Here is a 12,224-nt window from a genome sequence, read left to right on the forward strand (position 1 = left end):
CCAACTGAGTGGGGAAGGTGGGGTGGCAAATGCCACTCTACAACAGAGCATTGGTCCACTGAACCTGAAAGAGTTGGTTTTGCTTTTGTTTTTGTTTTAGAAAAGACCTCCTTGAATACCCACCCCCCCAGGAATGGTATCTGGGCATTTTCAGGCAGCACACTTGAGCACACGGTTGCATCTCAACTCCAGGTTTCCCTGAAGACGTTGAGACTTTACCCCCCCCATCCAAAATGGCGTCAGGAGAACGCACAAATTGAAACTTAATCCAAACATGCCAAAGGCATTCCTGGCCAATAGGGAACACGGTTCAATCTGCATTGGATGGGGGTTGTGCTGCGCCTGAAGTCCCAAGTTCATTTCCCAGGGGTTCATCTTCTGAGCCTAAATACCCAGATTGCATCAGTGCCAAGGAACACCTTTGCACAAATGAGGCTAATGCAGCTGCTACACCCATTCCCAGAGGTGTCCAATCAGGCCGCAGGAATGTGGGCCTTATTTACATGTCACTTGGACTACTGCAATGCACTTGATGTAGGGCTGCCTCCAAAGGAGTTTGGTTCAGCCAGGCTCTTGATCACAGTCAGATGTGGGGAATATGCAACTCACTCCTACTTTACCGCAGCTTCAATTCTGGGCACAATTTAGAGTGCTGGTTGTAACCCTATAAAAGTCCTAAATGTCCAGAATACAGTGGTACCTCGGTTTACAAACACAATTGGTTCCGGAAGTCTGTACTTAACCTGAAGCAAACTTTCCCATGGAAAGTAATGGAAAGTGGATTAATCCGTTCCAGACGGGTCCGCGGAGTACTTAAACTGTAAATGCTCAAACCAAGGCGTACTTAAACAAGGTATGACCGCACTGCCTTCCATGTCAGCTGGTCCTGCTGTTACTTTAGGGATCCAGAGAAAGTGGGGCATTCTCAGTAGCAGACCCAGCTGTGAGATCTTCCCTTACAGAACTTCATTTTGCCCCCCTCACACCTAGCTGCCTTCTACCTTCAAGTAAAAGAAGGTCAAGACAAACCCCAGAGGCAGATTTGCCTCTTTTCCTGCTCAGGTTATTTTGAGAGGCCACCCACTTTGTTCTTCATAGTTCCGGCTTCTCTTCCCTTTTACATTTACACTGCTATGCACCTTAATTGTTTCAAGGTGTCTTTTTCCTGTATTATTAACCACCAGGAGCAGCTAGTTGTGTTTTTGATTACCTGAATTTTAATAGATTGGTTTTTAACGTTGCCTTAATTCTAAATTATCCTTAATCGTTATCTTTTATACCTTTTTAGCTTTTTTGTATTTCATCTGTCTTGTTTAAGGTTACCAGACACCCCCAGTTTCCTGGGGACAGTCAGTGTCTAGATTTACAAATCAGTCCCCTGACAAAATCCTATCATTCCTGCTGAAGTTGAAAAGTGTCCCCGGATTCATTGAAAAAAAATCTGGTAACCTTAGTCTTGTTGTAATTTGTGTAAGCTGAATTTAGCAGCCCTGGTCTGCTAAAAATGTAGGATATAACAACAACAACAACAACAACAACAACAACAACAACAACAACAACCACAACAACGTGGAAGCATAGACAAAATTAAACTGTGGATGTGGTTAATGCCATGACGAAAAGGGGCCCTTTCTTCCTGCATCATTCTTGCTCTTCAAGGTACTGCACTGCTGTTTCTGTGGGATGGAGAGACACGATCCTTTGCGCGCGCACACACAAATTCTGGGCATGCAGGGAGACCAGGTCTGGTGCCTCACAGTTTCAGGGTTTCATCTGCTAGAAGAGCAAAAGCTTTTTGTGTGTGGAGGAGGAAATACCCATTTAAAAGGCACCTGCCTCTCTGCAAGGACAGCCCAGGCAGCTGAAAGAGAAGAGAGGGCCCTGAGGCATTGGGCTGGGCACCCTCCCCCCTTTCTATTGTTCCTGCCCAGGAAACTGCAAGCCGGAGAGGCTTCCCAGACATTCAAAGAGCATCATCACAGGACAGATGGCTGCAGTTCAGATTAGACCAGTGGTTGAGCCTCCTCCCTCTCCCATCCCCCCCCCATTGCTTCTCTCACAAGATCCACAAGTCTTGAGAAGAAAAGAAATTGAGGGCTCTCTAATCTGGGAGGGAGGGAGGGAGAGAGAAGGGGGAGAGGTCACTTTGAGGATAAGGAGCCTTCGCCTTCCATGTGCCAAAGCCAGCTCAGAGCCCAAACAATCCCCCTCCCAATATAATGTGGGGGTGGTGGGGAGAGAGATTCTCAGGAAATAAATGAGAGGCAGGAAAAGGAGACTCAGACACTCTACCTGCATTTAAATATTAACAAATGCCAAACTAGGAGGATGAAGGATCCCAACTCTCCTTGAGAGCTTCAAAACCTCTTTACTCTGAGAGCCTCTTGAGGCCCAGCCAAGCAGGCAGGAATCTAGCTGTTTGCAAATGTCAGGCGCTGTTCCTTATTACAATATTGACTCTGGGAATGACAAAGGTGAAGGATCTATATAGCAATCTGGACTCTCACTCCAGACGCCACAACTTCTACCAGTTCAGCACCTCCAGCATCCATCAATATTAAAAAGAAATGCCTATCGTTTTAGAATGATTGTCAGCATGCAATGTTTTTTCCCCTCCATCCACTTTCATGCCCCTTTCCCTCCCGCCATTACCCATGTACTTGTTAAGATTTTAAATGTAGATTTTTAATTAGTATTGGGCTGGATTTGTGTGGCTGTAGGCTACCTGAAGGGCACTTCTTGGAAGCATGAGGAGATATAACTCAATAATAAATTATTATCCAAGGCATTTGCTAGACCTGTTCTACAGAATCAGCTACCTCTTTGCTAAACCTGCCCTGCTCTTTAAGCAGAGGTCCAGTGACAATGCCTGGCATGCTGCAGGGGCAGGTTTCAGCAACAACAACCACTGTCCATCATCTCAGAACTGAACAAGGGAAGCCAGAGTCTGTTAGAAAGCTACACACAGCTCCTAAGTGGCCTTGCTCTCATCAAGTCCAGCATCTGCCTGGACACACAACACACACCTGCCCAGTGTTTAGGGAAGGAGGAACATAGCAGTCTCAGGCCCAAGAAAGTAGCATGTCCAGCCTTACAGGTGATGAGCTAGCATCCCACTGAAAGGTCACCCAGGCAGGTTCCTAAATGAAAGGGCAAGGGGCTAGGATCAGCCTTCCCCAACTGGGTGCCCTACAGCTACAATTCCCCTCAATGGCCATGGGCGCCGTAGTCCAAAACAGCTGCAGGGCACTAGGTTGGGGAAAGGCTGAGCCAGATGACTTCCAGGTGCCCATCATGCAATGACTGCACGTCTATCATGTGATGACTGCAGGCGAAAATGAATCACAGGTAGAATCTGGTCCTTGACTCAAAACACAACATGCCTGTTAACACTGGGGGAAGGGAGCAGGTCAGCAGCAGAGCACCTGCTTGGCATGCAGGTGCCCCATGGATCACACAAGCCATGCCACACTCTCTAACACCTCAAAGGCAGCACAAGGACACCTGAGCAGCCCATTAAATCAGGAGGCAAAAGGATGGAGGGGGCTCAGGTGTACCCTGCTCCCCTGTCATTCTGAGCAATACAACAGAACCCCCCAACCAGCTAAAGAGGCAGGATCCACTGGTCCAAGGGCCACTTGAGTTGGACACCCACCTCCTCCACTGCCGCCACCCTAACACCTGCATTCTAGAGCCAAGGATCTTTGGGGCAACCCAACATCCTGGCACCTCCCTCCCCCCCAAGAGATAAAGGACCACGTGAAGCCCCCAGATGGAGAGTTCCCAGCTTCCATAAAAGGAGACTCAGGATGGCACCATCTGACCCAACCAAGGGCAGGCAGCAGAGGAGAAGGCCCAACCTGAGGACCTCACCTGAGTGGGCCGGGCCAGGCATCACAAAGCTGTGCAAAGTGGGAGGTAAGAAACTCCCCCAACCCAGCCAGGCACAGAGTCAAGAGGATGCTATATGGCTAAATCATCACCACCACCACCACCTTCTAAAAGGACCATCAGAAAACAAAAGGGACCCCTCCACACACCATTATCAGGAATTTCAACACTGCTGCATGCTATAGAAAGGGGGGACATCCCTTCCCCCTTGAAGAACAAGGACACAAACGGAGATTCCCACCCACCTGCCTCTCCCAGGTGGTAGCAGCTGTCGAGGGAGGCTCTGCCGGCGGGCAGGTCGCCGTCGCTGGGCCAGATCTGCCCGCTCTTGCGGACGCCCACGATGGTGGCCTCGGAGACAACGACCTGCTGCTGCTGCCGGTGCCGCTTCTGGGACTGGGGCGTCGGGGGGCTGCTGCTGCTGTCGAAGGACTGCTGGGAGTTCTGGGAGGGCGAGCGGCTCTTGTCGCGGCCGTAGAGGCGGCAGGCGGTGGGGCTGGGCGAGACGTGGCTGGACTGGCCCGACGAGAAGTCCTCCTCGCTCGACGTGAGGTTCTCGTTGGAGCTGCAGTCGGGCGTGTAGCCGCCGCCGATGTCGTCGAAGCTGCGCGGCGAGTAGGAGCGGCGCGGCCAGGTCAGGGGCTTCTCCGGCTCCACGGCGGCGCCCGAGTGGCCGCGCAGGAACGGGGTCGGCGGGGCGCCTTTGCCCCCGGGCTCCCCGGCGCCTTCGCCCCCTGCCGCCGCCGCCATCATCATCATCATCATGCCCCCGACGTAGACGCTCTGGTAGGGCTGGAAGTCCGAGGGGGCGGCCTGCCAGGCGGAGGACGAGCGGGCAGCGCCGTTGCCGTCCAGCAGGTTGTCCTTGAGGAAGCGGGCGTTGAGCTCCGCGTCCTCGTAGTCGCCGTCGCCGAAGCAGGCCTCGGTCGAGCGGCCGCGCAGCCCTGGCAAGAGCTTCTTACGTGCCTCCAGCTGCATGGCTTGGCTGCCCAGCGAGCTGATCCGGTCCGAGACCTCCTTGTCGTTCACCTTCACCAGGCCCTTCTCGTGGTGGTACTCCAGGTTCACGTAGAAGGGCTTCTCCGACGAGCAGGGCGGCGCTGACAACGGCTCCTTCCCATCCGCCGCTGCCGTCGTCAACGACTTCTTCAGCCCCCGCTCGAAGTTACAGCGCAGCGCCGCCACGTTGCTGGCCGCGCCGCCCCCTCCGCGCTCCCGGCTGCCCACCGGCTCAAAGACGCACGCCTCCTTCTCCGAGGAGACGCTCAGAAGGCGCTGGCGACGGCTACTGCTACTGTTCCCGCCGCTGGGAGCCGCCCGGGCCCTGGACGGGGAGCCCCCTTCCGCCGCCGCCTCGCCGTTGCCGTCGGGCTGCTGCGTCGTGCTGTCCGCCTCGGAGCCGTCGCTGTGCGCCGCCGAGAGCTTGCGGAGGGCAGGCGGGCGCGGACGGTGGTGGTGGTGGGGTTTGCCGCTTGGCGGCGGCGGCCTGGCCTGGCCGGTCGTTTGCGCCCCGACGTCGTCGGCCGCGGCCGTCCCCTCGTCTTCGTCGTCGTCGTCTATGCCGGCTCGGGCGGGTCTCGCGAAGCCCCAGCGCTGCCGGTCGTAGCTCTTCTTCTCCTTGGCCAGCAGCGTCTGCAGGTAGATCATGCGGAAGCGCTCCTTGTTCACCTCCAGCTCCAGGCGGCGGATGGACGCCTTGCAGCGCTCCAGCTCCGCCTCGATGTCGCCCACCGAGCGCAGCGCCATCTGGGGAGGCTCCGAGTCGGCGAACTGCGCGCGCCACGCCTCAGCGAAGCCCACCGGGTCCACCATCGTGGCGGCGGCGGCGGCGGCGGCGGACCGAGGGCCGGTCAGGGCGGCAGTGGCGCGCCCGGGCGGCGGAACAGGAGACGGCGGCGGGGGGCGCTCATCCCCCGGCGGAGGAGGCAGAGTGTCCGCGGAGGCGGCGGCAGCAGCGCTTCAGCCCGGGGCGCCCCGGCCGCGCTGCCCATGAGGAGCCGCCGCCGCCGCCCCCTCGGCGAGAGCGGGCGGGCAAGAACAAAGGCGCGAGCCGAGGCGGAGGCGAGCGCGGCCGGCAGCCTGCCTAACGAGCCCGGGCGGCGGGCTCCTCTCCTCTCCTCACCGCCTGCCTGCTCGCTTCCTCCTTGGCCTCGGCAGGGCCCGAGCCTTAGCCCATTCTGCGGCGGCGGCGGCGGCTACTGATCCAGGCAGGCTCAGGCGGGGTCGGGCTGCAGCTCTCCTGGCGGCTCCGCGTCGCGGCTGCCCATCGCCGGCTGGCCCAGCTCGCGCTCGGGATGGCAGCCGCAGGAACGGCGAGGGCGGGGCGGGAGGCCAGGCGGGGCGGGGCGAGGGGGCGGGACCTGGAGGGGGGCGCGGCGAGGGGGCGGACGGGACGGACTTGGCTGCGTCGCCCCGCCCAGAGCCCCGAGCACGTGCAGAGCGCCTCGCCACTGCCGCCTGCTGTGGATCCGGCAGGCTGGGCTAGGCCTGCCAAAAGGATCAGAGCCCAACCAACTTGAGGTAGGAGAGAGGACGCTTCCCCTTGGGTTATGCTGGGGGGCATAGGAGCCAACTCTTAAGGCTTTCAGTTGAATTCAAATAATGCGCGTGCACCGTGTCATGTGATCTATTATGCGGGGCTGGGCTTACCTGCCCCCCCAAAAGGTGGCACCCCTGCTGGGTAGGGGGCTTCCTGTTGTGAGAATGGAGCTGCGGAATAGCCTGACTGCTGGCCAGTCCAGGGCAGCATCCTGTTCTCTCAGTGGGCAGCCAAATGCCCCAATGGAAATTCCACAATGAGGATCCTCGTTCCCATAAGAGCCAACTCCTAGGGGCCGAGGTCCCTTCGCCAGCCCCCCAATAAAATATTTGAGGGGGAGAGCTCCCCCTCCAGTTGATGGGCGTTGCCATTCAAATGAGGTGTGTGCCACAAATTGTGATTGATTATGCAGGGCAGGGCTTACCTTAGCCTCCCCCAATATTTTCCTCAAGTTGGTACCCCTGCCCCATAGGCGCCAACTGCTTCAGCCCCTCCAATAAAATATTTGAGGGGGCCATCCTTCCCCAAGTTGAGGGGTACAGGTAGGTAGCCGTGTTGGTCTGGATCGAAGTAAAATAAAAAAATTCCTTCAGTAGCACCTTAAAGACCAACTAAGTTTTTATTTTGGTATGAGCTTTCGTGTGCATGCACACTTCTTCAGATACAGGATTCCCATTCAAATGTTGTGTGCGCGCGTGCCACATTATGTGATTGTGTGGGACAGGGTTTAACTGCCCCCCCCCCAATATTTTATTCAAGTTTGCACTCCCATTAGCCTTCCCTCTCTCTCCATGAATTTGCCTAATCCTCTTTTTAAGCCATCCAAGTTTGTGGTCATCACTGCCTCCTGCAGTTTCATAGTTTTAACTGTACGCTGTGGGAAGAAATACTTTCTTTTAACTGCCCTGGTTGGCAAAGAGGGCCTTAGGTCTGATGAAGATCCAGGCCTCTTACTTATGTGCTTAGAAGCTTGTTAAGAGTCCCTCTCCCGCCATCATATGGAGTTGAAGATCTTTTTGGCTGCAGCTGTTCCAAAGGATGGGATGACACTGCTTATTTATTTGTTCTCAACCGAGAACCTTTCTCCTCTGCTCTCCTGACACCTAGGCAAAGGGTGGAGCAGAGCCCCCCCCTTCCCCTTGGCATCACCTGGGCAGCCTACCTTGAGCCATTCCAGTGTCTGCAGAGAGCGGGATGCCTTTCAGTTGCTCAGCCCCAGCCATGTGGCCCTCCTCTCCCAGAAACCCAGAGAGGCATCCTGACTAAAATAAACAGGCTTCAAATGAAAGCGAGTTGTTATTATTATGCCCATCTGTGTGGGAGGTTGGCCTGTAGGAGCTGCCAGGCAATTAACTGGCGTTTGGGAAGGGCTTTGGGACCCATAGATGGAGAGTGTTGGTGCTGCTCGCTCCAAAGCATTAAGCCTGCTCCATTTTTAATGCTGCTCAATAATCCATCAAACCTCTTAACTACTTTAGCTTCTAGCATATCAGGACAAATTATGACAGCTTCCCTCCTCCTCCACTTGGGAAAATGGTTTGGTAGCGTTCAGATTATTCCTCCACTTAACACAGAATAATCCCTGCCACACAAGATGGTTCAAAGCGGGGTTGGGGTGGAGAGTCAGTAATAATAATAATAATTTATTATTTATACCCCGCCCATCTGGCTGGGTTTCCCCAGCCCCATGTTTGCAGGGTTGCAATCCTAAAGTGCATTACTTATGAATCAAAATAAAAATAAAAAATCCTTCCAGTCGCACCTTAGAGACCAGCTAAGTTTGTCATAGGTATGAGCTTTCGTGTGCATGCACACTTCTCGAAAGCTCATACCTATGACAAACTTAGTTGGTCTCTAAGGTGCTACTGGAAGGATTCTTTATTTTTATTTTGACTGCGTCAGACCAACACGGCTACCTACCTGTAACTCATACTTATGAATCCACTGAGTTCCCAGGCAGTCTTCCAAATAAACACATATAGGATTGCAGCTTGATTTCAGGAGGCATTTTTCTTGCCATCTTTGGACCGGATAATACATTTCTCTCTTCCCTCTGCCTCCTTTTGCCTCTATTTTAGCTGCACCAGACCAGCACAACTACCCCTTTGGAAATGCTTTAGGACATTTTTTGTGACGGTTGCTTTTTTATGCCATTATGGTTTTAACTGTTTATTTGTTTTTGTTAATATTTATATATATATCACAATCTTGAAGTACTTAAAAGTTTAAAATACATTATAGGGCAAGTTCAGCCGGATGGGTGGGTTATAAATAATAAATTTATTGTTATTGTTATTACAGAAAGCAAAACAAAAACAAAAACCCTAGCATCGCCCATTTAAATGTGCACCCAATTAAAATGGTGGGGAGATGTAGGATTCCCTTCTTTCTTCAAAGAGCTTTCCGAAAGGAGCTCAGCACCGCAGATCACCCTCGAGTCAACAAATGAGCTGGGAGGGGATTCAGCATTAAGGCCTCTTATATGCCCTGTAGACCAGAGGCCACACTCTGCATTAATCTACCCTGGAGCATATGCTGTAGAAGTTAATGCTGGGTTTATCCACTTCTTTCCCCCTTGAAGAAGCCAGGCTCAGGATTCCTGATAGGTGGAGGTCAGCAGTGACAGGTGGGCTTCACTTGAGGCACCATTAAGGCTACATATTCATGCTGGCTGCGGGGCAGATGGAGGGTAAGCTGCCCCATTGAGCCCTGTGGCCCTTGCTTCTTCCTAAAGATGCACAGGGTGGGAGATTTGCGCTCCTTCAGATCTGCCTCCCACGATTGGGCAGTTCTCCTGAGCAAGGAGATGCTATCTCACACCGCTCTCCTTCATTTCAAAGGGGCTGCCTTTTTCCACTGAGATCAGTCCACCTCCCAGTCTGCTCTTCCCATTATTCGGCTTCTTCTCAATGGCACTTGCTCAGGAGAACTTTCTCCCACGTGTTAATGAGCAGAGCATACCAAATGTTTTGGAATGACCATAAGCATGTAAGAGTCGGCATTCTGCACAAATCCCATGCCCCTTTCCTAGATCTTTTATAATGAGCATCGCTTATGAGAGTTTTCTGACAAAGCAGCCTATATATTATTATTTTCTAAATAAAATGGCCCATTGAAAGAACTCGGACCACTTTGTTGGGGTCATCTGAGGTTCAAGACGCACATTGGACAAAAGATTCCTGCACTGCAGGGGGTTGGACTAGATGGCCCCCATGGTCCTGTCCAATTCTATGATTCTAAAGTCTCTGCAGGCAGCCTTGTCTTCAAGAGCTCCCGAGCAAGCCTGACGACCACACAAGCCCTTTCATGTTCCCACAATGAGCCTAAAGCCCTTGCTGTATCTCTGAAGAGGCCATGCAAGCGGCCAGGCATTTTTGCCACTCCCTCCTGTGGGCAAAATAGCTGGGTCCCCTCACACATATACCTTGGCCAGAAAGCTATTGTGAGCCCCATTTTTACAAAGGGCGCCTTCCATTTTTCTTAGCATTCCTTTTCCAAAGGCAGGCCTCCTAATGCAGAGCACTCCAGACATTTCCTAATGGACACATGCACCATTTGTTCACATAATATGCCCCTGAGCATCTTGCTCCTCCACCTAAGCCTCTCAGAATAATTTCCTCTGGGAGGCATCAGGTGAACAGGAGAGGAGGGACTTGCCTGCCTGCCTGCCTGCCAGCTAGCAGGCCTCAGTGCAAAAGCAAGGAGTCCTCCAATATTTACCTTGCTGCTAACAACTTCCGTGCCCCTGACAGCTTCTGCCAGATGAGCAAACAGAATGTGCATCTTGCAGAACCCTTCCCTTATAAAACAAATAAATTAGCCAAACTGAGAAATTAGAATCGGATCAAGAAATTACAGTCGTACCTTGGATCTCGAACGCCCTGGAACACGGGGCATTTTGGCTCTCGAATGCCGCAAACCCAGAAGTGATTGTTCTGGTTTTTTAATGTTCTTTTGAAACCCAAATGTCTAATGGGGCTTCCGTGGCTTCTGATTGGCTGCAGAAGCTTCCTGCAGCCAACCAGAAGCCGCGATTTGGTTTTCAAACATTTTGGAAGTTGAACGGACTTCCGGAACGGATTCCGTTTGACTTCCAAGGTACGGCTGTACAAGCAAATGGAAGGGGGTGGGAGGGAAGCAGCTTTCATCCAGCCTTGGAACATCCTGACTAAGCTATCTGTCAACAGTAATGTCACGCAAGGTTTGTGTGTGTGTGTGCTTGAGTGTGTGAAAATGATTGATCGTGATACCCACACACCCTAAAGCCAGGCCTTCATGTACCTGTCACAAATAGGAGAGGTCAAGGTGGTTTCTTGTCCTGTTGCTAAAATGAAGAGCTGTGCCCTTTCTGCTGATCACCCTCTTCTATTTCTCTAACAGAAGGATGCAGAGGAGAACCCTGTATGCGGCCAAGGAATGCACAGTTCAAAAGGCACACACACACAAAAAAAAATGTGCCTGATCTTATCAGGACATGAATAATTGGTTTTCTAGAGAAGACCCAAGTGTGTGAATCTGGCCTAGCATCCTGCTCCCAACGGTGGCTTTTTGTATTTTGTTTGATCTTTCAAAGGTAATGTTTGTTTGCAAAATGCATGATGCTGGCACGTTGGGACAGAATCCAGTGCCACATCAGTCCTTGGGACTCAGCCGTGCATCATAATCACAGGTGCTCGTACCTGTGATGACTCCCTCCCCTTTCGGCTCCGCCGCTCGGCTGAGTGTGCCGCCCCACCAAAAGTCAAAACGCAACTCAAAAGCGTCATAGGAAGCCTATTTCTGAGGGGGGAAGAGCTACACTGAATGTTATAACGTCGCAGGAAATAGCACAGCCTCGGGTGGAAAGAGCCCTCGCTGCCTCCTACATGTTCCAAAAGGAACAGTTACTGTCTTTGGCAATCAAAGGAACATGAATGGTGGCATCATAAGGCATGGGGGGAGGGAATCTGAGCGGCTTCCAGGGGGATGCCAGACCCTGAGAGAGCCTGAGAACAGAAGGGGAAGCCAAAGCCTAAGGTTCTTGATACCCCTGCTCTGACTCCACACCAGAGGAAGGAAGAGAGCTTGGTAACTGGGCAGTTCATTTCCCTGGCTTGCTTTGAATTCTGGAAAGTTCCCCCTATCCCTTCCACCTGTTTTGGCCCGAGACAGGGAGCCACAGTAATCCCCAAGTGGTGCCCTTGACAATTTCCTATGGGAGTGAAAGCAATCAACTCAGTTCAGAAAGGAAAGGAGGTACCTTCCTCCCTCAGGGACCATATCTAAGCTTGCGTACACACTCTGCATCACTCCCACTTCTGGTTTGGGAAGTGGAGTGTACACACCACAATTCAGATCTATCCTATTGTTTCTGATGAAATACTGTGCTTTGGTGTTTCCCCAGAAACTAGCTTTGATCCATATTGAAAAGGGGGGATGACGACAACCCCGTCTTAGCTGTGCTTTTAAGCCTATAATGTGTACACAGCCTTTGTGCCTTTTGACAGCTTCAGCTCTCGTTGGATTCAGGGGGCCAAGCAGTTTTCTGGCCACCAGGGAGGAGACATGCCACATTTACACTAACAAAACGTCTGTGGCACCCAGTGCCCGCCCAGAGACTGGGGAAGGTGCCAGAAAGATTAAAAGCACCAGAGAAATGACGGACTCGCACATCAGCATCCAATCTGGCTGGAACACACACACCAAACTAGCCAAGAGGCACATTATGGGCTTTAAGCAGCTCTCCCCTTTCTCCTGGGGTGGTGGGATGTTTTAACATAAATTGTTCTGGCTTCCAAAGTATCAGTCTTCAGAG

The 12,224-nt window shown here is 52.6% G+C and overlaps 1 protein-coding gene across 1 annotated transcript in view; it reads right to left on the reverse strand.

The window, feature by feature from the left end:
- BCR (BCR activator of RhoGEF and GTPase) overlaps positions 1–5,836 on the reverse strand; it is a 95,780-nt gene extending 89,944 nt beyond the window's left edge. Inside the window, exon 1 of the mRNA XM_035098789.3 lies at positions 4,137–5,836. Coding sequence (XP_034954680.3) covers positions 4,137–5,703 — 1,567 coding nt within the window. The 5' untranslated portion in view covers positions 5,704–5,836. The remainder of the gene's footprint in view (positions 1–4,136) is intronic.
- Positions 5,837–12,224: the final 6,388 nt, after the last annotated feature.

The sequence above is a fragment of the Zootoca vivipara genome, chromosome 16 (assembly GCF_965207765.1).
Source record: "Zootoca vivipara chromosome 16, rZooViv2.hap1.1, whole genome shotgun sequence".
Classification (NCBI taxonomy): domain Eukaryota; kingdom Metazoa; phylum Chordata; class Lepidosauria; order Squamata; family Lacertidae; genus Zootoca; species Zootoca vivipara.